This window comes from Leptodactylus fuscus, chromosome 2 (genome assembly GCF_031893055.1).
Source record: "Leptodactylus fuscus isolate aLepFus1 chromosome 2, aLepFus1.hap2, whole genome shotgun sequence".
Taxonomy (NCBI): domain Eukaryota; kingdom Metazoa; phylum Chordata; class Amphibia; order Anura; family Leptodactylidae; genus Leptodactylus; species Leptodactylus fuscus.
The window spans coordinates 51262568-51283678 of NC_134266.1; the positions used below are offsets into that span (position 1 = coordinate 51262568).

Consider the following 21111-nt stretch of genomic DNA (forward strand, 5'->3'; position numbering starts at 1 on the left):
ACCCGAACAGTGCTCTAACCTTGTGTCTGTCTCTATAGGAAATGGATCTAGAGAGTTTGGAAGCTGCAAATCAGAGTTTGCAGTCAGACTTGAAACTTGCCTTCAAGCGTATTGGAGATCTTCAAGCTGCCATCGAGGATGAGATGGAGAGCGATGACAATGAAGACCTTATTAACAGGTAAGAAAACGATCATGTCTCCCCTTTCTGGCATGACATTCATCCTTTGGTTCTCATTGAATTCATGACGTCACTGTTGCTATTGCTTTTCATTTTTCATTGAACATGTTTTCATGTTTTATTTTATCTCCATGTTTTCAGTCTACAGGATATGGTGACCAAGTATCATAAACGCAAGAATAAAAAGTGAGATTGAAATGTTCGCTCGTACTTCTTGAACTACTCCTTAACCTTAGCATGCGTAAAGCATCAAAACCTTCCCTAAAAATATTATTTTCCTACAAAAGATTCCTGGTCCCCGTCATAACTGCATGGTTATTTTCTGACCCAGCCGAGTGCATGCCCATTTTTAACCCTTTACCATATACAAATCCAGTTTTAATCTGAATGCATAACCCATGGTTTTTTTTTTTTGCAGTCTGTTTTTACAGTGTCTTAACCATTAACTCAAATTTGTTGGGTCTCAAGTCCTCATACAGAGGATTACAAAAATGTTTAGTTAGGCTTCATGTGCTGTCAGTGTGTTTTTTACAGCACACGGACTCATTCTTTTCTGTGTAATATCACAGGTTCGTGTATTGGGAGTGAAACTAAGGACAGGTCCTATTCCTGTCTGTATAGTGGTCCGGGCTCATTCATTGAAATGTATGGAGGCCTGTGCAGGGCACAGAAGGCACACAGATATCATCCATGTACAGGCTATGGCATTGTCTCATGGACCCGTACATGCACCTTGTTGTGTTCTTGTAACCTAAAAGTATTTTTTCCACAATATATCTTGTTTTTTTATTGCTATGTATCCCCAACACCACAGTCACTAGATGGGGGTCCTAAGGCCCCCCATTTCTTTTCACTGTACAGCCACACTAAGGATGCTGAATGAAGCAGCGATTCTAGTGATCGTGGTAGTACAAGCGATGGGGCCTGCAGCAGTCACACATTTATCACATACAGAGAAATGTGCCTGTTATTCTGTTGGAATTCTTTATATATCCTTGGGGGACAGTAGTCGAGTAGTACTGTAGTTAGAGATGTGTACGTTCCGTGATCTGTGAGATTTTATTCGAGGGTTGCAGATATTTTTTCTGTAGATATCCTTACTGCATTGTTTTCCAATATTCACAGGAATCTGAATCCAGTAAACGGTATTAGATCATGAAACAAATAGGACCTGTACACATTAGATAAAACATGGCGGAACAAATAACACCCAAGCTACCATCAGATCCCGAGGACTCTCTTAGATCGCTAGCTCTAAAGCTAATGGACTACGGAGTATTGTACTTCTCCCGTTTTCTTCTTTATAAAACAAAAACATTTTGTTTAGTTTTCAATTTTTTTCAGACATGTGACAAGATCTTTATTTAGTAGCCTTTCACAATATCAGGGGCGATGGTCAGTGCTGGGATGCAAAGTCTGACCTTTAGTCATACTTTAGATTCTCTGCCGGTTTTCTCTACATTCAAGGGAGTCTGTCAGGTCTAAAATGTCTCCCAAACCAATTATAGTGGAATATAGGGGGGCTTTAATAAGATGGGCACAAAATGACGAATCAATGCGGAGATAATCTTCTCTTTATGGATATGTAAATTAGCCTGAAGTGCAGAGGGGGCGGGGCCTGAATTATCAGATTTGCCTACAGATAGCCATGACACAGGCAGAGACACAAACTATCAATCCTAGTTAAAGTAGTAACTGTAGAGGACATTCACTTGAGGCTATATGTAGGCAAATCTGGCAAGTCAGCACCATCCTTGATGAATGTCCAGACTGTATTTAAAATAAAGAAATAAATGATTCTCTCGGCATTGTTTCACCGATTTGTGGCTACCTAGGTATTTTTCTGCTCCTAAAGGTCCCCTATACAGCACTGATATTGGTTCGGGAGGCATTTTTGTCCTGACAGAATGCCTTTAATGAAGGCCATCCTTTCCACGCCTACCATTATAATAACCCAGTCCCAGTTTCTAGGAGCCAGGTATTTCACATTCAGCCTGGTTGTACACAATTGTAGTTACCCAGGCAGCAGAATTTATGAGCTATGAATGAGTTTTTACCATCTGAGAATTTTGGAGTTGGGGAAAGCCGTGAGGTCCACGAAACCCAGTCAGTTATTGGACCTCATGACTTTCCCAACATGGGAGTTGTAGAGTGAGCGTATAAGTGGACATGTTGGATATCACCTACTCTATCCTTTTGTTATGGGGAGATAAACCCCCTCCAGAGGTGTCTGACCGCCGCTTTCTCCCCTCTCCCTATTCAGACCATACATGTGTATAGAAGTTGTTGGCCTTCTTCTAGAATGCCAGGCTTCACGTACTGTCAAAAAAGTTTAATTGAGACTTGGACGGAGTACGCCAGTCAGTATAACATAACATTTTGGTTTCCTCATTCCCTGCAATTAAGGTCTTTGCCGTCACTTTGTTGCCAGACAATGATCTAAAATTTTCTATCATAATCTGGATTGTGGTCTGTGCTCTCTGTCTCCAGACACCAAAAAGCCTAATGCTAGCGAATAAACAGCTTATTGCTACTAATGCCTTCTACCTGCTTCCAGACATGCTTTCAATTTGAACAGAGATTCTCCCGCTCTCCTTGGAGACTTGTCTCGGCTGCCTCCGTTTTGGTGGTAGATGGGGAGGGTGGAGTGTAGAGAAAAGAGGGAAAAGATGTGAGAGAGTTAATGGGTAAGATGAGTTACTATATATACCATTACCCATCTAGGCGGGAAAAAATGATTTCCATATTCTCTCGGCACGGCCACCGTTCCCTTCACCCATAATAAGAGCAGGCGGCCGTTCTGTATTCAGACCGTGTCACGAGGAACTACTTTAAGCGTGCAGGGAATGAATTTAGCAAAGATCCACAGCAATGTCGGAAATCAGATCAGCAGTATGCTAAGGTGGGAAGAGGAGGGGCGGGTGACGGATGTTTCTATGTACTGGGAGGAGGCGGTAATATATAGCAGGGCTACATATGTCAAGCGGATTTACAAGTCTTGCTTGGTCCCCGTGTAGGTGTAAGTCAAATAGGAAGCGATTATGGCCCCTGGTTCCCCGTTCTCACTTTAAGCACACTGTTTACCTGGTCCATCAAATTGTTATTCATCTCCAAGGAGAGAGACGTTATACAAGGCCAATTCTTTAGCTGCCATCACTTTACTCTCTCACTTCGGGGGACTGTTATTATTCTAAAGTAGTGGGCCCAGCCATTTCTTTTCCTTTAATGTTCGGTGAGATTGAGATGCTCTTTTTTTCCCTGCAAGCTTTATAAACCTCCAGAAACAAACAAACATTTTTAACTTAAATAAACTCTGTCAAGGTTGGCGGAGTTTTAGATTTCACAGTAAAGCTCATATCCAAGCGATGAGCTATTGGTTAAACTAGATTCCATTACAGAACTGTTCAGAGACAGATCTCGAAGATCTATTTTCTTGTTTTGGGAAAATAAAGATTTTTTTTTTCCATACGAATGTTTTTTTTAATTCGGTGAGGTTTTTAAAGTACAGATAAGACATGACGAAGATTTTCTCTAGTTTTTTTTGTGTAGGTTCTTACCAGGTTAGTTTCATTGCAAGCAATGAAAAAAAAAATAAGAGCTTAAAGGGGTTGTCCCATTATGGACGCTATAATCTCATTATCTATAGGACAGAGGATCAGTGTCCGATCACTGGGTTTCAGTAGTCAGGAGGATGGGAGACCAAAAGTCCCCTAAGAGTCTGTTCACATGGCAGAACATGAAGAGGAAATATCTATTCATTTTTCACCACTGGCATTTTCACGCGGGCTAGCCACAATGGGATGCCGATGCAGTGCATCAGTTTTCCATCACGGCCTCCCGCTACTGATTAGGCCCGGATGAATGGGCCTAATCAGGGGAGAGTCTCAAGCCACGTACCCAGCGGCAAGATTGAGCAGGACGCTTCTTTTTTTTTTTTTTAGCGTCCTGCTGCAACCTCTGCCTCCCATTGAAAGTAATGGGAGGCGGATTTTAGAGGAATCTGCTCTGTATTCAGGGATGAAATCTGCGACAAATTCCTCCGTGTGAACTGACCCTGAAGGCTCCTTATGAATTGAGTGCCAGTGTACTAGTGTGACATTCACAGAGATTACAGTCCCAGCAGCCCCATAGAAGTGAATGGAGCACCAGTCACCAAGTGCACTGGCATTTCATTCACAAAGAGACCTGGGAAGTATTCTTTCTTTCTTTTCTTTCTTTCTTTCTTTCTTTCTTTCTTTCTTTCTTTCTTTCTTTCTTTCTTTCTTTCTTTCTTTCTTTTTCTTTCTTTTTCTTTCTCTTTCCCTTCCTTCTTCCTTCTCTCTTCTTTCTCCCTTCTTTCTCCTCTCTCCTTCTCCTTTCTCCCTTCCTTCTCTTCTCTCCCTTCCTTCTCTTCTTTCTTTCTTTCTTTCTTTCTTTCTTTCTTTCTTTCTTTCTTTCTTTCTTTCTTTCTTTCTTTCTTTCTTTCTTTCTTTCTCTTTCTCTTTCTCTTTCTCTCTCCCTTCCTTCTCCCTTCTCTCTTCTTTCTCCCTTCTTTCTCCTCTCTCCTTCTCCTTTCTCCTTCTCCTTTCTCCCTTCTTTCTCCCTTCCTTCTCCTTTCTCCCTTCCTTCTCTTCTCTTTTCTCCCTTCCTTCTCTTCTCTCTCTCTTCCTTCCTTCCTTCCTTCTTTCCTTCATTCATTCCTTCCTTCCTTCTTTCCTTCCTTCTTTCTTTCCTTCCTTCCTTCCTTCCTTTCTCTCTCTCTTCCTTCTCACTAAAAAAAAAAAAAAAAAAAACCTGGGAAGAATTACAGTCCCCGTTGTACTGATCACCGGGGAACCCAGCAATCGGTGGGGGGCCCACAGCAATCAGACTTTCTGACCTGTGGATAGGGAATAAGTGTCCGTAACAGGACAACTCCTTTAACAAAGCTTAATTGGTTGTCTTTTCAGAGATGGCCACTTTCAAAATGTTGCAGCCGATCATTTTGGGCTACTTCCTTTACCCTTAACCTAAGAAATACCATACATAGTCAGGAATGAAGTATAACAGAATTTTCATGCAGCAGAAGTAGTCATGGTGGTCATTCAGGATAACTTCAGGATCAGACTACACGGTTTTTGTTTGTTGTCTGTTACCATGGAGACACGTAGGATAGTATAGAAGCTACAAACATAAAATGATGCAAAATTTCAATTAAGACTTCAAAATATTAATTTACCATTCTAGATGCTTTGGGCCAGTAAACACAACTTGATGGCAGATGCGGACATGGCCTTTAAAGTCTAGCTCATATAAAGTGTAACCAAAACTTCAGAAAACTTTTGATTTTTAACACGTTTTGTCTCCTTTCTGTGAAATCCTGCATGTCTTTATCCTTTCCCTTGTTTCTATATTGAGTTGTTCCTGCCTCTCGCTGAGCAACTGTGTATGGAGTAGGGGGTTGTGTTACATGTAGAGGAAATGAGGGGGGAGGTCACTTTAAATTTATATCTTGTGCATTTTAAAACATAGAAACTTGCTTTTGCTTTCTTATAAAAGAGGAGGTTCTCAATACATGAAAAGGGGGAAGAATAAAGAATTGTAGGATTTTACAGAAAGGAGACAAATTTCTTAATAAAGTATACTAATAAATGACACAAATACTACCAGAAGATCACAAGTTGTCCAAAAGTTTAGTTACACTTTAAAGTTAGAGAGAATCCCAAAATTGGCTTAATCTGCTGCTGAGCTTCAGTGATGTGAAGGTGCTCTGACGTTCTCTATATTCATGAGCTGCTGGTATCCTAACCCTCCTGCTGCTGATTGACAGCTTTCTCCCCTATGCTCAGTAATAAGGAGAAAGCTGTCAGTTAGCCACAGGGGAGCCCGTCGCTCATGACTACAAGCACTCCGCGCTCCTCTCGGTTGTACCTTAGTAAAATGCCATTTTTATGGAAACTACTGCAAGCAAAGCCAGTAAGTGACACAGCCCAGGAACGAGGTGTCTGTCACTTCTTGCTTCCGATAAGGCAGAATAAACCTGGCGACAGATTCCCTTTAAAAAAAGAAGTTCTCTCCGCTGTCAGATGTTTTCTTGAGCCAGTGCACTCGCTCTACCTCTGATCATTTGGACAGCTTACTACTGGTTCATCATTTTAGCTAGGTGTGAATCTCTTTTAAAAGGTGTCCTTTATTTCGGATGGTCTGGTGTCTTTCTTTTTTTTTTTTTTCTTCGCGAGTCTGTAAAGCTATCTCCCTGATGAATAGTACCAGCTGCCAGTGCGAGGATGAAGAGTTGGGCTGATGACACATTGCCGTGACAGCAGCCTTTTAATACACTGTGTGCCGCAAATTAGTTTTCTTTACATAGCATCACTAAATATTATGTAACACTGCCTTGGCTGAAATATCCTCTCTCGCTTACAGCCTATCCTGCCGCCCAGCCTTCTGCTCTAGTCATCTCCAATACGGGTGCCAGGCCAGAAATGCTGAAATATTTATTGATTTTAAATTATTGTAACAGGCGAGTCGGCTTAAATTACCCGTGATGCTTTCAGGTTTGCAAACAGATGCCTGAGTGAGTCTGTCTTCACACTGCAGTTGGCATTCCCATTTGATGCTAAACCTTTACCAGACTCTTCTAATGACATGAATAGACATTAAATGCGGCAAGGTGCTCTGGGATACGACATAGCCGGCTATTGGGAGAATTCCTGCATGTAATCATATAGAGGGAAAATATACATTTTTACTTTTGTGAACTTAAAGGGAAAGTGTCGCCGGCAAATGACCTATTATTTAAATCACATTTTTATATTATTTTATTACCGTATATACTCGATTATAAGCCGACCCGAATATAAGCCGAGGCTCCTAATTTTACCACAAAGAACTGGGAAAACTTATTGACTCGAGTATAAGCCTAGGGGGGAAATGCAGCAGCTACTGGAAAATTTCAAAAATTAAAATGGTCGGAGTTTTTGGGTTCAGTAGTTGCTGGGAAAGGGGAGGGGGTGTTTTGGTGCTTTCAGACACAGGGATACTTAATGTGTATGTGTTTCACAGTAATTTTCTACTTTCATATGTATTCTAGGGAAAGGAGTGATTTAGAACTTTTATTTTTTTTTTATTTTAAAAATTCGGCTTATACTCGAGTATATACGGTATATTATTTTATTTGTTTAATTTTTATACATTTTTACAAACATTGGTTTTAAGAATTTCTGATGATGTTTTTAATTTTCCACGTTATTATCTATAATTATATTATATTTATATACTAGATTTATCATATATAGAAAGATAGATAGATAATTTAACATTTAAACAAATTCTAAAAGTATTGTAATTCTTACTCTTACCGCAAAGCCTAAAATAGTTTGACTTCCTGTCTCCTGGAGACGATCCATGGACCATAAACACAAGTGTCTAAAACACTTATATGGAAGAGTTTTCTAGGCATGCTCTTTGACCTTCTCATCGGACAGAGGAGGATTATTTATTATGCTTGTATAGCGCCATCATATTCTGCAGCGCTTTACAGATATTATCAGTCACTGTCCCATATAGGGCTCACAATCTACATTCCCTATCAGTATGTCTTTGGTGTGGAGAAGATGAGCTGTGAAACCATCTATTGTAATTGGTGGATTCTTTGTTTTATCCGCGTCACTTATCAGTACCCTGACAAAGAATTCTCCTACAGAATTCTGCAAGTCTCAGCACATTATTTGGCTTAGAGGCCAGAATCTGTATTGTATGATTTTTAGGAATTTATAAGTCTATAGATAATAAAGTGGAAAATTTTAAATCCTCACCAAAGATATTTTAAAAATAAGTTTAACATAAAACTTGAATTTATTAATGTAGGTAATTTTCTAATGACACTTTCCTTAAAGAATTGAAGGGCAGAAAGTAAAACACAGATACTTTCCTCTACTGGGCTTTGGTTAACCTTTTCAGGAGGGGGCAAGGGTGACATGATCATTTTTACTGCAATAGCATTTTAAAAAATCACAAACTTCAAAAACTGCACCAAAAACCTGACTGTGTAAACACACTTTGACAGTGTCTAATCAGTGTGAACAGTGTCAGAGTGTGAAAGAAAACACCCCTTTAGGAATAGAGATTATACCACACTATAATATCCAGTTGTCATTTTGTTCATGTTTGTATGAGGAATAACAGAAGGACGGCAAAAATCAAATATTTCCCATAATGTTACAGCTCTGGAGTCTATCAGTATTTGCTACTGTGGAGATATCAGGAGAGGTGACAGGTCATCTTTATACTAAATAATATATACAAAGAAAACAACCATATCCACAAATAAATATAAAAGTATATTTTATTACTATCCAATTAAAAAGTTTTTCACATGGACATACAATAATACATTACATAAATAACATAAAGTAAACGGGCTAAACCGTAAGGTTTATAGGTGCCAGCAAGCCAAAGTGATGTGGGTGAGACAAAGACATAGGTATTTGAAGTCAGTATTTAGCCATGGGCAGGGCAACTAACGGGTTAATTGAATAATATACATGCATACATATATACCATGATAGAAAAAAGGTCCAGGGACGAAGCCCTGTAGCAGGGGTGAAACGCGCGTCGGACAGTTTATATGATGTTAAGGTGAGCTTAGGCATATCTCTTAGTCATATGTGGGCACTTTGGGATATAATTGAGTTCTGTGATCTTTGATTATTATGCCATGTGTAACTTTACATATTAATGGACTAGTTGTCCTTTTTTCTATCATGGTATATATGTATGCATGTATATTATTCAATTAACCCGTTAGTTGCCCTGCCCATGGCTAAATACTGACTTCAAATACCTATGTCTTTGTCTCACCCACATCACTTTGGCTTGCTGGCACCTATAAACCTTACGGTTTAGCCCGTTTACTTTATGTTATTTATGTAATGTATTATTGTATGTCCATGTGAAAAACTTTTTAATTGGATAGTAATAAAATATACTTTTATATTTATTTGTGGATATGGTTGTTTTCTTTATATATATGAGTTTAGTCCCGTAACCACACTATGCAGTATTGGCCTCTTTATGTGTGTTTATACTAAATAAGAAGTAGTCTGTATAGTTTACAACATTCTAGGTGGGTTATAGGGTTACATTATAGGCTTGGCTATGAATACTCGGTGTCTGCAGGATTCAGTATTTTCTGTGCATATCTTTGGGTCATATTGGTTACTTCCTCTATAACACACAAAAGGAAGGCGCAGAACGTATTTGAGACTTAGCTTTTTTCTAATCCCTTATTGTAGACGTTGCAAACCTAATAATACATTGCAATATATTATACTTATAATGTATTAACTGTCTTGGTGTTTTTTATTCTCCTCTTGAAAACTTTACTATGACTAACCCTGTAAGACCATTGATAGCATGCTCTGTCCCTCCGGTCACCTGACTAATCGTTATAGATGGGGTTAATTGGTGTCTTGCTTTCCGGCAGTGATGGAGACTCGGATGCAGACTCTGAACTGGATGAGCGAGTGGATGGAGTAAAGTCTTGGCTGTCCAAAAACAAAAGTTCTTCCAAAGCCTACTCGGATGACGGCAGCTTAAAGAGCTCTAGGTCAGTATATGTTATTAGCTTAAGAGTTTAACATTATGCCATTTTCCATTTTTATACAATACTTTTGTATCGAAACCTGGGGGTAAACTTAAAGGAGCCTGGTTTACCGATTCTGATTGGTGGGGGGCCTTTAGGACGCACTGACAAGACACAAAATGGAGGATGTGATGTACAGGACTTTCATGAAGATGTACAACAGAAACACAGACTTAACCCTATATGACTACTTTATAGATGCCCCTGTTAGTACTCAAGATAATGACACTTTAAAGTGAAACTTTTACCATTCTCGGCTGTATAGTGAGCAAGTAATATAAAATCTGACACTTATACATTGTCATTACTTTTTTCCTTTGGTGTTTCCAATTAATGGGATATTCATATTGATAGGATATGGTCTCAAGTTTTGACTGTTGAGTAGAGATGAGCGAGTACTATTCGAAACTCCCGTTTCGAATAGCACGCACCCATAGGAATGAATGGACGCAGTCGGCACGCAGGGGGTTAAGTGGCCGGCCGCTTTCATTCATTCTTATGGGTGCGTGCTATTCAAAACGGCCGTTTCGAATAGTACTCGCTCATCTCTACTGGTGAGGTCCAACCTCTGTTATTTAGCATTATGTCCCCATCTATATTTTTCCTACACCGTGGAGTTTCTGCAGCCTAACTCAGGAAACCACAGCCTTACCCATTTACTTGAGTGGCTGTACTTCAGTCTCCACAGGGAGAATTAAAACCAGAAATAAACCAACGCTGTGACCTCAGTTTTTGCCCAAATTTATGGGGTTCATAGGTCAGACCCCATCCAATGTAGAATAACGCCATATTCTAGCACATTATCCTTAACATATAAAAAGTAAATATACTTTTAAGCTTCAATTTGTATTTTCCAGTTGCTATCTTAGTAATGCTTTAAGCGCATGATGGTGTCCGCCCATGGACGGCCATGGCTCTGGTTGACTCATTACCTCCCGTGGCCCTGTTCATTAACATATGAATATCCAGTGTAAGTACTAGGCGTATTCCTATGCTAGCCAGACTATTCAGATGTTCATATGTTATTGAGCTGCACTGAAGGGTCTATTCAGGTATACAAACCATCATTAGAATAAAAATAGAGTGAAAATAGGATCCATCAGCCTGGTTATGGACAGCTTCCAGCTAGCTCTATGCTTGTTCTACATTGTTTAGAATTAAATCAAGGCCTGAATAGTAAGTGAAAACAAAGGAAACGTAATGAAAATGTATTACAACAATGGTTACTGTTACTTACCACAAAGCCGATGTCAATCAAAGGTGGGGCTTCGCTCTAAAGAGTACCTGTCATAGAGATATGTCACAAGTATTACAGTGGGGTGCCGGTGTTCAGATCCTTACTGACCGCTAAAATGAAGCAGTAGAAGCGTTCAGCTGAGCCCGGTGTTTGCTCCACTCTAAACGGCAGAGTCTTAGAAAGCCTAGACTTCCTACAAATTCCTATACCAAAACAAACCGATGCAAAGGGGCACAATGTTGAAATGAGTCCTTGTGACCCTTTGTTGTAGGGATTTGTTGGGAGTCTCAGTACTTGGACCGCAGCTGACCAAAACGTCTGAAATGTCTCTGACCTTTTTAAGATCCGTTAATATTGAAAGGGATTGTTCACAGCAAAAAAATTATATTTTAAATAGGCTGGGAGAGGTGAAAAAAAAAAAAAAAAAATCATACTCCACTTTCTCCGATGCCACCCACAGTGGTTCAAACCTGCTTGTCCATTGTCATCTTCTGGTGGAAGTCCCCACCGCACTTGCCCGCTGAGGTCAATCGGCAGCTTCAGTGAAGGATATGTGACGTCACTACCTGTGAAATCTTGGAGTCTCTTCACATGATCTGGGACGTCACACCTAGAGATGAGTGGGTAGTATTCGATCGATTAGGTATTCGATTGAATACTACGGTATTCTTAATATTCGTATTTGATCGAATACTACTAGCTATTCGCAGTAAATATTAGATTCAGAATCAGCGTTGATTGGCCAAATCAACGCTGGTTCTGCAGGAGGCTCGTCCTTGCTAGTCAGGAGAGCTGGCAGCTTGCTGTAACGAGGGAGCTGACTTTTTCTCACCGGAATGCATTGACCAGCATTGATTGGCCAGTGTACAGCATTCGGTCCAATCAACGCTGGTTCTGCCGGAGGCTCGTCTGTGAGGAGGCGGAGTCTAAGATCGGATCACAGCAGTCCCCATTGTGGTCCGATCTTAGATTCAGCCTCCCCACAGATGAGCCGGCGGCAGAACCAGTGTTGATTGGCCGAATGCTGTACACTGGCCAATCAATGCTGGTCAATGCATTCCTATGAGAATAAGTCAGCTCCCTCGTTACAGCAAGCTGCCAGCTCTCCTGACTAGCAAGGACGAGCCTGCTGCAGAACCAGCGTTAGTTCGCCGCAGGCTCGTCTTTGCTAGTTGGGAGAGCTGACGGCTTGCGAGTTACGACGGAGCTGACTTTTTATTAGTGCAATTGCACAGCGCTCCTCCTAAACACTCTCCTCCTGCTACTCGTGGACTTGGTGACTCTCCTTTAGTCGAATGGTGGTTTCCCCTGAAACCAACATTTTTTCCCATAGACTATAATGGGATTCGATATTCGATCGAGTAGTCGAATATTGAGGCTCTACTCGAAACAAATATCAAATCTCGAATATTTCACTATTCGCTCATCTCTAGTCACAGCCTATAGGAGCAGCGGAGCATCAGGGAGTATGATTTTTTTTTTTTCCACCTCCCCAGCCTATTTGAAAATATTTTTTGGCCTGGACAACCTCTTTAAGGCCTTTCAAAATATAATTTACTTCCCTTTGCAATGTGGTACTGAGCATTGTAGAGCTTGAAAGTGCAAATAAATTGACTTCTACTAAGACCAGAGCAACAAGTGGTCACATTGGATTCTGTTTTTTCCACCCATGTTTTCCTTTCACAATTGGTGGTTGGAGCTACTACTAATTGTTATAGGGTTGTACAGACATACATTCCCTCCCGATCCGACATCAGGCATGTAGAGATGTGTCTGCACACCGGGGGGTACAGTTACCAAGGCAACTGTCTAAAACCCAGCTACTATCTGGACCCTTGCACAATATCTGCTGAGGTGAACGCTGCGCCTGGACATCCACTTCCATTTGCTGGCACTTGTTTAAAAAGAAAAAAAATTGCTATACCAATATACATTTTTATGTATTTGTATACATTTGTAGTTGCAAATCCTCAACAATTTGGTCAGATATCGAAAATTATCATTATTTTGCTTCCATCTCTGCATTGTAGCCAACACTGCAGTGGTAATTGTATATTTCACTTGTGAAGGAGACAATAAATACGGAAGACTTCTTCAAGAAGCATGTTTATTTCCCTTTGTATCCCTCTGCTGAGGGTCATCAGCAAATAGCGTGCGCCATTAAGCACAAAACCAATCACAATTTATAACTTGGGGTACTCTCTCGCCAGCTTGAATCACTCCACACATTAGTCATTTCCAAGCAATTAGCAACGGGCCACGGCGTCGGAGCTCAAACAACATTGTCCCCAAACTCATTTTTCTTGGCACAGTGTTAAAACTGGGCAGAGATTATGATCTCTTAATTTCATTATGTAGCCAAATAAATAATGTAATCTTGGAGCCATGCTGGAGGACTAAGTGGCGCTCTAGTATTCGTGTCACATTGCGCTACTTGTTTGCCAAGGTAAAGTATTCATTCTCTAGTTATGTTTTTGAGGTTTTCCAATTAGAAGATATTTTTTCCTATTATGTATCACTTGAGTAATGTTACACATGATCGCTATATATGTTGGCAGACGTTGCACATAATGTGCTCAAAAAGATAGCCAAGGTTTTGCAATTTTCTTCTTAATTTCCGGAATATACTGTACAATTCTTTTATCCGGTCTACTTTATTTCCAATATTTTGTTCTTTCATCTCTATGCTCATGTTCTCACTTTTTGTTTCTTTCATTTTAACTGTTTCTGTCTTCTTCTTTGCTTTCCATGCCATTTTATCATACTTCAAACCTCCACACATTTACACAACTAAAGACCTAGCCAGAGCACAGATTTGAAGGAAGGAAAAGAACTAAAGCCTGTCAAACCAGTCAAAGAGGTGGATGAAAGGCCGATGTCTGTAATGAGTTCTCTGAGTTATAGGAAAAGGTCAAACATTAAGGACTCCATAGGTGGGAAAGGGGATGAGGATTCTTTGTTTTCCACTTTGAAAGATAGATCTGAGTCCCCAGATAGGTCATTCCGAAAAGCTCAGAAGGATCCTTCAGGTAGTGTCCTTGATGATACAATGTCTGTTACTTCCTGGAGAAAATCTCAGGGTAGCGAAGACCTGGACGATCGTTCATCAATGGTGTCTCAAGCGTTTACCGAAGCATCTAGTAGAGCAAGAAAGGGACTTGACAAGAGATGGTCCATTGCAAGCCCAGAGTTTGATAAAGTGTCTGTAGTTTCAAGTCGTCTCTCTAACAGGCGGGGTTTAGAAGATGAAGATGAAACAAAATCGTCACTTAGCTTTGGTATTACTAGTCCAGCTAGTCTGAGACGTAGCACATCTAAGCTTGATGAACCACGAAATGGCCTGTCAGCCCTAAGCCCTTCACTCAGCAGGCGATCAGACTTTGGATTAGAAAGTCCAACATTAGGCAACCGCTCAGACACTCGCTTGTCTATGGCCAGAAGCACTCTAGATGATTTTGATGATTCTGTTAGTATTGGGTTTAGTGATACTCGATCACTATATAGTCAGCACTCCGGACGCAGTTTTTCAGTACCTCCCCAGGCTAGAACACCAGGAGCGGACGATGGTGAACTAGAAAGTAGAGATCTTCAGCCTGTGTCCCACCGCAACTATTTGGATCCAGACTTGGAGGCGGCAATCAATGAGGTTCTGAGCTATAAGCCTATAAAGTTTAAGAGGAAAAGTCTTGATCCTGATTCAGATGATGACAATGATGCAAAAAGTGTCAGAAGTATCAAGAGTTTACATGCAGAAAAAGGAGAGTCACCTTCTGGTCTCAAAAGGTCAGCATCTGCTGTAGACTTCTCCAGGGCTTCCAGCAGACGAAGCAAAGTTCGAAAGAGTAGTTCTGAGTCTAGTTCTGAGGAGGATCGCAAAAAGAAAAGCTCTAAAAAACATTCTAAGAAGTCCAAAAAGAAGTCTAAGTCCAAGAAGAAACAATCTGAGTCATCATCCTCCTCTTCATCATCATCGGAATCCGATTCCTCATCTGGCTCTACAGTGTCTTACCGTAGTGGAAGCAGTGTGAAGAAGGGGCCGAAAAGTAAGAGCTTAGAAGATGATGATGAGCCTGAAGAGGACAAAAAAGATGGGAAAAGCAGTAAACAGACAAAAAAGGAGGATAAGAAAAGGAAGAAAAAAGTGGACAGTCTGATGATGAAATATTTATACCGGCCAGAAAGTGATTAAGGCAGTAGGTGAACCAACAATAGCATGCCCTGCACGGAGTGGATTACTAACTGAAACGTGTGGTGTTTTTAGATCTGGCATTTGTTAACAAAGTGTGTTGTCACATCTAGTACTTATAGTGTTATGTTTGAAAACTGAAAAATGATCCATATATTTGTTTATATTTCATATATTTGTTTCCAGAACATATCTGACATTGTAAGCAGCTGATCCACTAGTTGGAGTGGGACTGGCTGGGTTGTAGAATGGCAACAAATACGTTCTAAAATATGTTCACTTGTAGACACTTACAAGATAGGAGATTGTGTGCTGAATCAGATACAGTCCATAAGGAACCCTAAAACTGGAAATGGACCATCGAAGGATACAAGAAATATAGCTGCCTGGAAACTGATGGTCTTGTAGAAATACAGCACAGAACACGGGCTAGTCGCCAGCTGGACAGGTTGGAGTTTATCAATGAGAGGGCTTAGCTATTTTTTGTCCTGCTGCAGACAGGGAACAGCAGGGAGACTCCTGCTCCAGCCAGTTATCTTACAGTCTAACCCCGGCCAGTGAGAAGGATGAGGGTAGAAATAGCTGAGCTCCTCGGACACACAGAAAAGATTTCTTTATATATTTCTCAGTTGTAGTGTGCGACAAAATTGGACTAAAAAGAGGAGATGAAGGGAGAAAGTTCAACGTGCAACAGGTCATATTTGTGGACTTCCACCAAGGAAAAATGTATAGTCGGTGATATTCCATGCTGATCGACAGGGCTTAATATGCCCATAATGGTCACCTAACAAAGGATCCATTTTGCCTATCATATGCACTAAACTAGGTTTTTGTGCAGACCCAAAAACAACTGTCGTGACCAACCCAAGTCATAGCAAAGATTCTGCTGAAACTACTATAGACCAACATCCTTGAAAAAAAAATCCCTTAGAGGTTTTAAGAGTAGATGAGGGTGAATGTGCATATTGTGCCAACCCTAGGAATCCATGCACATGAATTATAAGCAGCGTTATGTCTTAAAGGCTGTTCTGGTAATGTGTGCAGCTATGACACCCCCATGAGTGACCTTAATCCTTCCAGCGCTGCAATAAAAGACTTTGGTGATCCACAGATATGCAAATACCCCTCTATACATATTTGTTGAAATCCCACTTTTGCTAAGCATTGTGCAGCTCTTTCTGTCAAGGAAGCTAGTGAGTGAACAGACTGAAAATTAATCGGCACAGCAGGAACAGTTTGCAGTTCTTGTCGCCTGTTTTATTATCCATGGTCTCAATGCGGCAATCTAGTGCTTCACGGAGTAACCCTTTACAGTCAGAAAGTGAGGATGCCACTGTTTTTCCATATGACAGAAACGCCTAGTGCAGCACCTTTGTCTTGAAGAAGACTTGATGAGGAGAACTAAACCTGGAAATGACTGCTTAGACCAGGGGTCCTCAAACTTTTTAAACAGTGGGCCGGAGGCAGAGCAGGTCGCAAAGACATCGGGAGCGGTGCCCTCCAATAGATAAAGTGAAGTGCGCTCCATGGCCTGGCCCGAGTTCCCCAGGAGCTTCATTATAAATGCACGCCTGCCGGGGTTGTCGGCGGGGCCAGACAGAAGTGCTTGGCGGGCCGCATGTGGCCCTCGGGCCGCAATTTGAGGACCCCTGGCTTAGACCATATGCACACTGGGCAATCCGGACAGGAAAATCCAGTTAGATTGAACAGATTTCCGAGTCCAAACCTTAAGAGGAGATGGGTCTCCTTGTATTATAGATCACTATGGTCCTGTACTGTATATAGTGAAGACCGTAGAGCCAAGGAGGCAGGATCTCCTAGCACCATAGCTCACAGTGATACCAGGAGTCCTGTCTCCTGGCTAGGTTCAGACAGAGAAATCCAGTTACATTACTGACCAGTTTGGGTCACCCCGTGTGCATAAGATGCCTTCACGGTTTGTCTGTCTATGATACAATGGACCAGAGTCTTGCAGGAATCTTGTAGAGAAAATTGAGGTTACTCTCCTTCTGATCTGCTCCATCTTTGGCTCCAGGGAGTAGAACTTGGCCAGGATGGGTGGATCTGTTTTAGTTGTCCTATTGTAGACAGGGCTTTGCATGGAGGTTCCTGCCCCGGCCAGTTATCTTTCAGTCAATCGCAGGTCAGTGAGAAGGATAAGGGATATGTGGCTATGCTTCGGAGAAACCTAGAGAAGATATTGCCATATTTTTATTTAGTGTTTTGTTTTTTACTTTTAATGATAAAGATCAGGGGAAAGGTTTTACAGTTTTTGGTATTTTAACATCAGTATCGCAGAGAGTGAAAAGCAGATCCTCTGTACTTGGACCAGTTTTTCTCTGATACCTAAGGCTTTATATGGTGGAAGACATCAGGCCAAGATTTACGGCTTGTTGCATTCTACCTTTTACAAACCTCTTAGAATCCAATTGTATGTGTTCCTTTCTTCAACAAATTTCTTTCCATGACTGATCAGATGCTGTGCTTGTCCGTACGATTACATGGAGTGATACTTTATCACTGCAACCTCCAATTCTTCCTGTTTGTTAACCTGAAAAATAGACTATATAAACACTCTTTTTAGGCAACATCCAAGTATGTTTTCCAGCTCGCTGACTCTGATAGTGGATGGTACATTTTTAAGGCAGTATAGTCTACAACAATCTATAATAATGTCATTCACTTATGTAAACTTTCCTCTAGTATCATAATAACCTGCCGACATCTTTGAGATTCAGATTTGTTGGAGTGAATAAAGATCTGTCATCTTCTTTTATTTTTATCTTCTGGACATGTTTTTGGGGCGGCCATCTTGCATGAGATTTTCCTCTGCTCTGTTAACAGCATTTAGTGATATTATTTTAGCAGTGTCATGGCCATAGGTAGCAATAGACTGTAGCCAGGGAGAAGGAGTAGATAAGCTGTCAGCAGTGGATGCAGTGAAGGATCAGTTGTGTTATCTGCTGCTGTAAACCTGTTAGTGATGTAAATGAGGTGACTACTGCAAAGATGACCCCTACAGAATTGGCAGTTATCAGGCTATCAATAGGTTTAGTGGCCAGAGTGAAAATTACAGGATTTAGTACTTTTTTTTTTTTTTTTTTAAATAGATCTCCCTAAAAACAAGGACTCTAGTAGGCCAAACAAGATTAGTGGAGATGCTACTTTATCCATAATGTGTCTGGGTAAAGTTTCTGCTAATGCCCATCTTACTTAGAGTACAGAGGTGACCAATGCTGGGCAAAGCCACCCAGATTTACAGTAAATTGTCCCTGAAGCACTAGGATTAGAGCAGGCATGTTTCTCTGTAAAGAAGCTGTGGATTTTGTATGCGCTGCCTCAAGCAGGTAGACACAATTTGGCTCCTTTCACTTGTAATTAAGATATATAATGAAGGTTTGTTAAGTATACTAATGAAATGTCGACCTTTATAATATATTAATTGATAGTTCTTGCTTATAAATTAGCCGCACTCGAGGAGTTTGGCAAATATTTAGATTGGCTATAAATAGTTGTGCTGCTAAGATTTATCAGGTGTAGAGAGATTTACATTCGCTCAAGGGCAAAGACTTAACAGAACTGTTCACATCAGCCCGTCTTAGCGAGGACTCCGGTGAGACTCCAGCACCTGGTACTTCTAGTTCCTCATACTTCTCAATATTCCTAACACTTGAAGATAAGAGCGCGCGCTTAGACCTGTATGTTCTGTTCCTTTTTGGCTCTGTGATATTTTTGGAATCCAGTATAGTTGTGTTTTTAATATAACTCATAACCTACTTTTAAGTACTATTCTCTGCTCTCCGTGGCTGCTTCATCTGCAGATTTCGTGGTATGAGACCCTTCGCTGACTAAGGATAGGTTCACACTTGCGTTGCGTTACTGTTTGGAGATTCCGTCCCCCATTCTGATTGAAAAATGTGGATAGAAAGTATTTTTCTCTCCATGTTTCTTGGGCGGAAACATGGCGGACCACATAAGTCTGTGGCGTCCGTGGGTTTCTGTGGTTAACTGCTTTTTAAGTGGATTGAGTTTCCATTTTTTTGGATTCCCAAGTGGACCAGAAGAACGGAAACCCCAATGCTAGCGTGAACCTAGCGTACACTCATTCATCAGCGAGTAATCAGCAAGTAGAAGCTGAAGTAGAAGGTCAAAATTCCTCTTCAATTTCCACTGTGTGAACTTAGCCATACTGTCTCTAGCAAAATACAGCCCCTTGCCACAGACCAGGAAATGTCAGACAAGACATACATACCCTTATCTGTGGATGTTTTTAGCTTTCTTTATCCAGTCCTTCAGCAATACAATAGATGTAATTTATCTGTGCAGATTCTGCCCCAGTCTACACGCAAAGCTTAAAAAGAAATAGGAAAACCGAAAATGTATGAAACAACTATATATTTTTTGTTACTTATTAGCTACAAGAAAACTGAATGAATCAGTAAAAAAAACAAATAAAAAAATTTTTTATAATGAAAACTTGAATTACTAAATCCTGTCAGTTCCTGATATGTTCCCTTTTAAATGTCTAAACATTCTGTGAGATAAAACTTCATAGTTAACCTAATAAGTGTTCAAAGTCCCGTCCTTTGTAGTATAGAAGATTCTGCGGCATTTCATTTTGCACACTTTGCAGCCTGTGAAAGTTTCTTGTGAGACAGATAACATGTACTTTGTTGCCCTCCACCTGCCATCAGAGCACGGTGGCTGCCAGGCGGTTCATGTTCATTTATTTGTTTAGTTAGGAGAATCCTCGCAGGGCAGGCAGCAAATTCCCTGACAGATCCTTTGTTTTTCAATCTCCCTCCGCTCATTGATCTGGATTAATACTCCGGCGTGCCTGTAATTTGCACAACTTCAACACAATTTGTTTCTGCCTGGAGGGCACATTTTGGAGCCGAATAAAGATTCATAGGGGTAGAAAATGAGGAATACAAGGAGGGAGGGAACGTGGGTGCAGATATAAGCAATTACTAAATGTAGCTTCCAGCTTTCTGATTGGAACCTCTCCCTGCAGATTTTCTCCAGCATTTACGTACGTCAACGATGTATTGTATACAGATGTTATATGGCGTGTGCGCGCACAGGAGCTGAAACCTGGCGGAAGGAAATAAGGCTTCCTGCGCCTCGCCATGGTTAATGTATTAATTAGTGGAAGACGGTAGTTTGCATCTATTAAATGGATTAATGTCCACCGCCGCATGATGATTGAATGCTAGCTATCAGGACTTAATGATGCTGTTTCTCCTTCCACATTGTGCAGTTTCTCAAGATCTGCAGACCTCCTTAATAAATGGCGATGATGGTATTCATTAGGATTAATGTGTCACATTGGAGGTTTAACTGTTTGCATGCCAATCCACAGAAGGCCTAGTTTCAGATACAGTGAAGAATGGTCATATTTATATGAAAAGAGAGATTATTTTCTCTCCTTCATTTGATATATTGCAGATAAGTGCACTCCCTTTACCACAGATATGATTGCAGAGATTGTATGCAAGAAAGAAGGAGGTGGGAAATATAAGCCTTCATACATGGCAGCACATTTTACTTTTCACCCTGAGGAGGCGGTGTATACAATGAGCAATCTGCCCGTTTCCCCTATCTATTAATACTATTATTGGTAGTAATCAGTTTCTTTATCTGTAATTCTGCCAGGAATAACTGTAAAACAAGCAAATAGCTACAGTAAGTAAAGCCCAAGTGAACATAATATCTAGGGACAGTGTGCTGTAAATCCAGGTTATGACGCAGCTAAAAAGAGCCCTCCTGTGCTCATATCTTGCTTTACAGGGTATCTATGGATGGATCTTCCCTAATAACAGGGAGTGAACAGCAAATCAGCTAGAAGGGGAGACACCTAGTGGCAGCAATATTTAGAGAGGTTTTTTTCAGACAAAAATCGGCAA

The 21111-nt window shown here is 40.7% G+C and overlaps 2 protein-coding genes across 10 annotated transcripts in view; one reads left to right on the plus strand and one right to left on the minus strand.

Annotated features, from left to right (window-relative positions):
* The window catches only part of MYO18A (myosin XVIIIA), a 243618-nt gene that overhangs the window by 218865 nt on the left and 3642 nt on the right, over nucleotides 1-21111 (plus strand). For 5 of the 9 annotated variants that reach the window (XM_075263713.1, XM_075263715.1, XM_075263716.1 and 2 more), the window contains 4 exons: nucleotides 39-178; nucleotides 320-364; nucleotides 9624-9746; nucleotides 13816-15212. In XM_075263713.1, coding sequence (XP_075119814.1) covers nucleotides 39-178; nucleotides 320-364; nucleotides 9624-9746; nucleotides 13816-15208 — 1701 coding nt within the window. In that variant the 3' untranslated portion in view covers nucleotides 15209-15212. The remainder of the gene's footprint in view (nucleotides 1-38; nucleotides 179-319; nucleotides 365-9623; nucleotides 9747-13815; nucleotides 15213-21111) is intronic. The other 4 variants (XM_075263717.1, XM_075263718.1, XM_075263719.1 and 1 more) reach the window with 2 other exon arrangements.
* Nucleotides 1-21111, minus strand: part of PIPOX (pipecolic acid and sarcosine oxidase) — a 228954-nt gene that overhangs the window by 54501 nt on the left and 153342 nt on the right. The window lies entirely within an intron of this gene.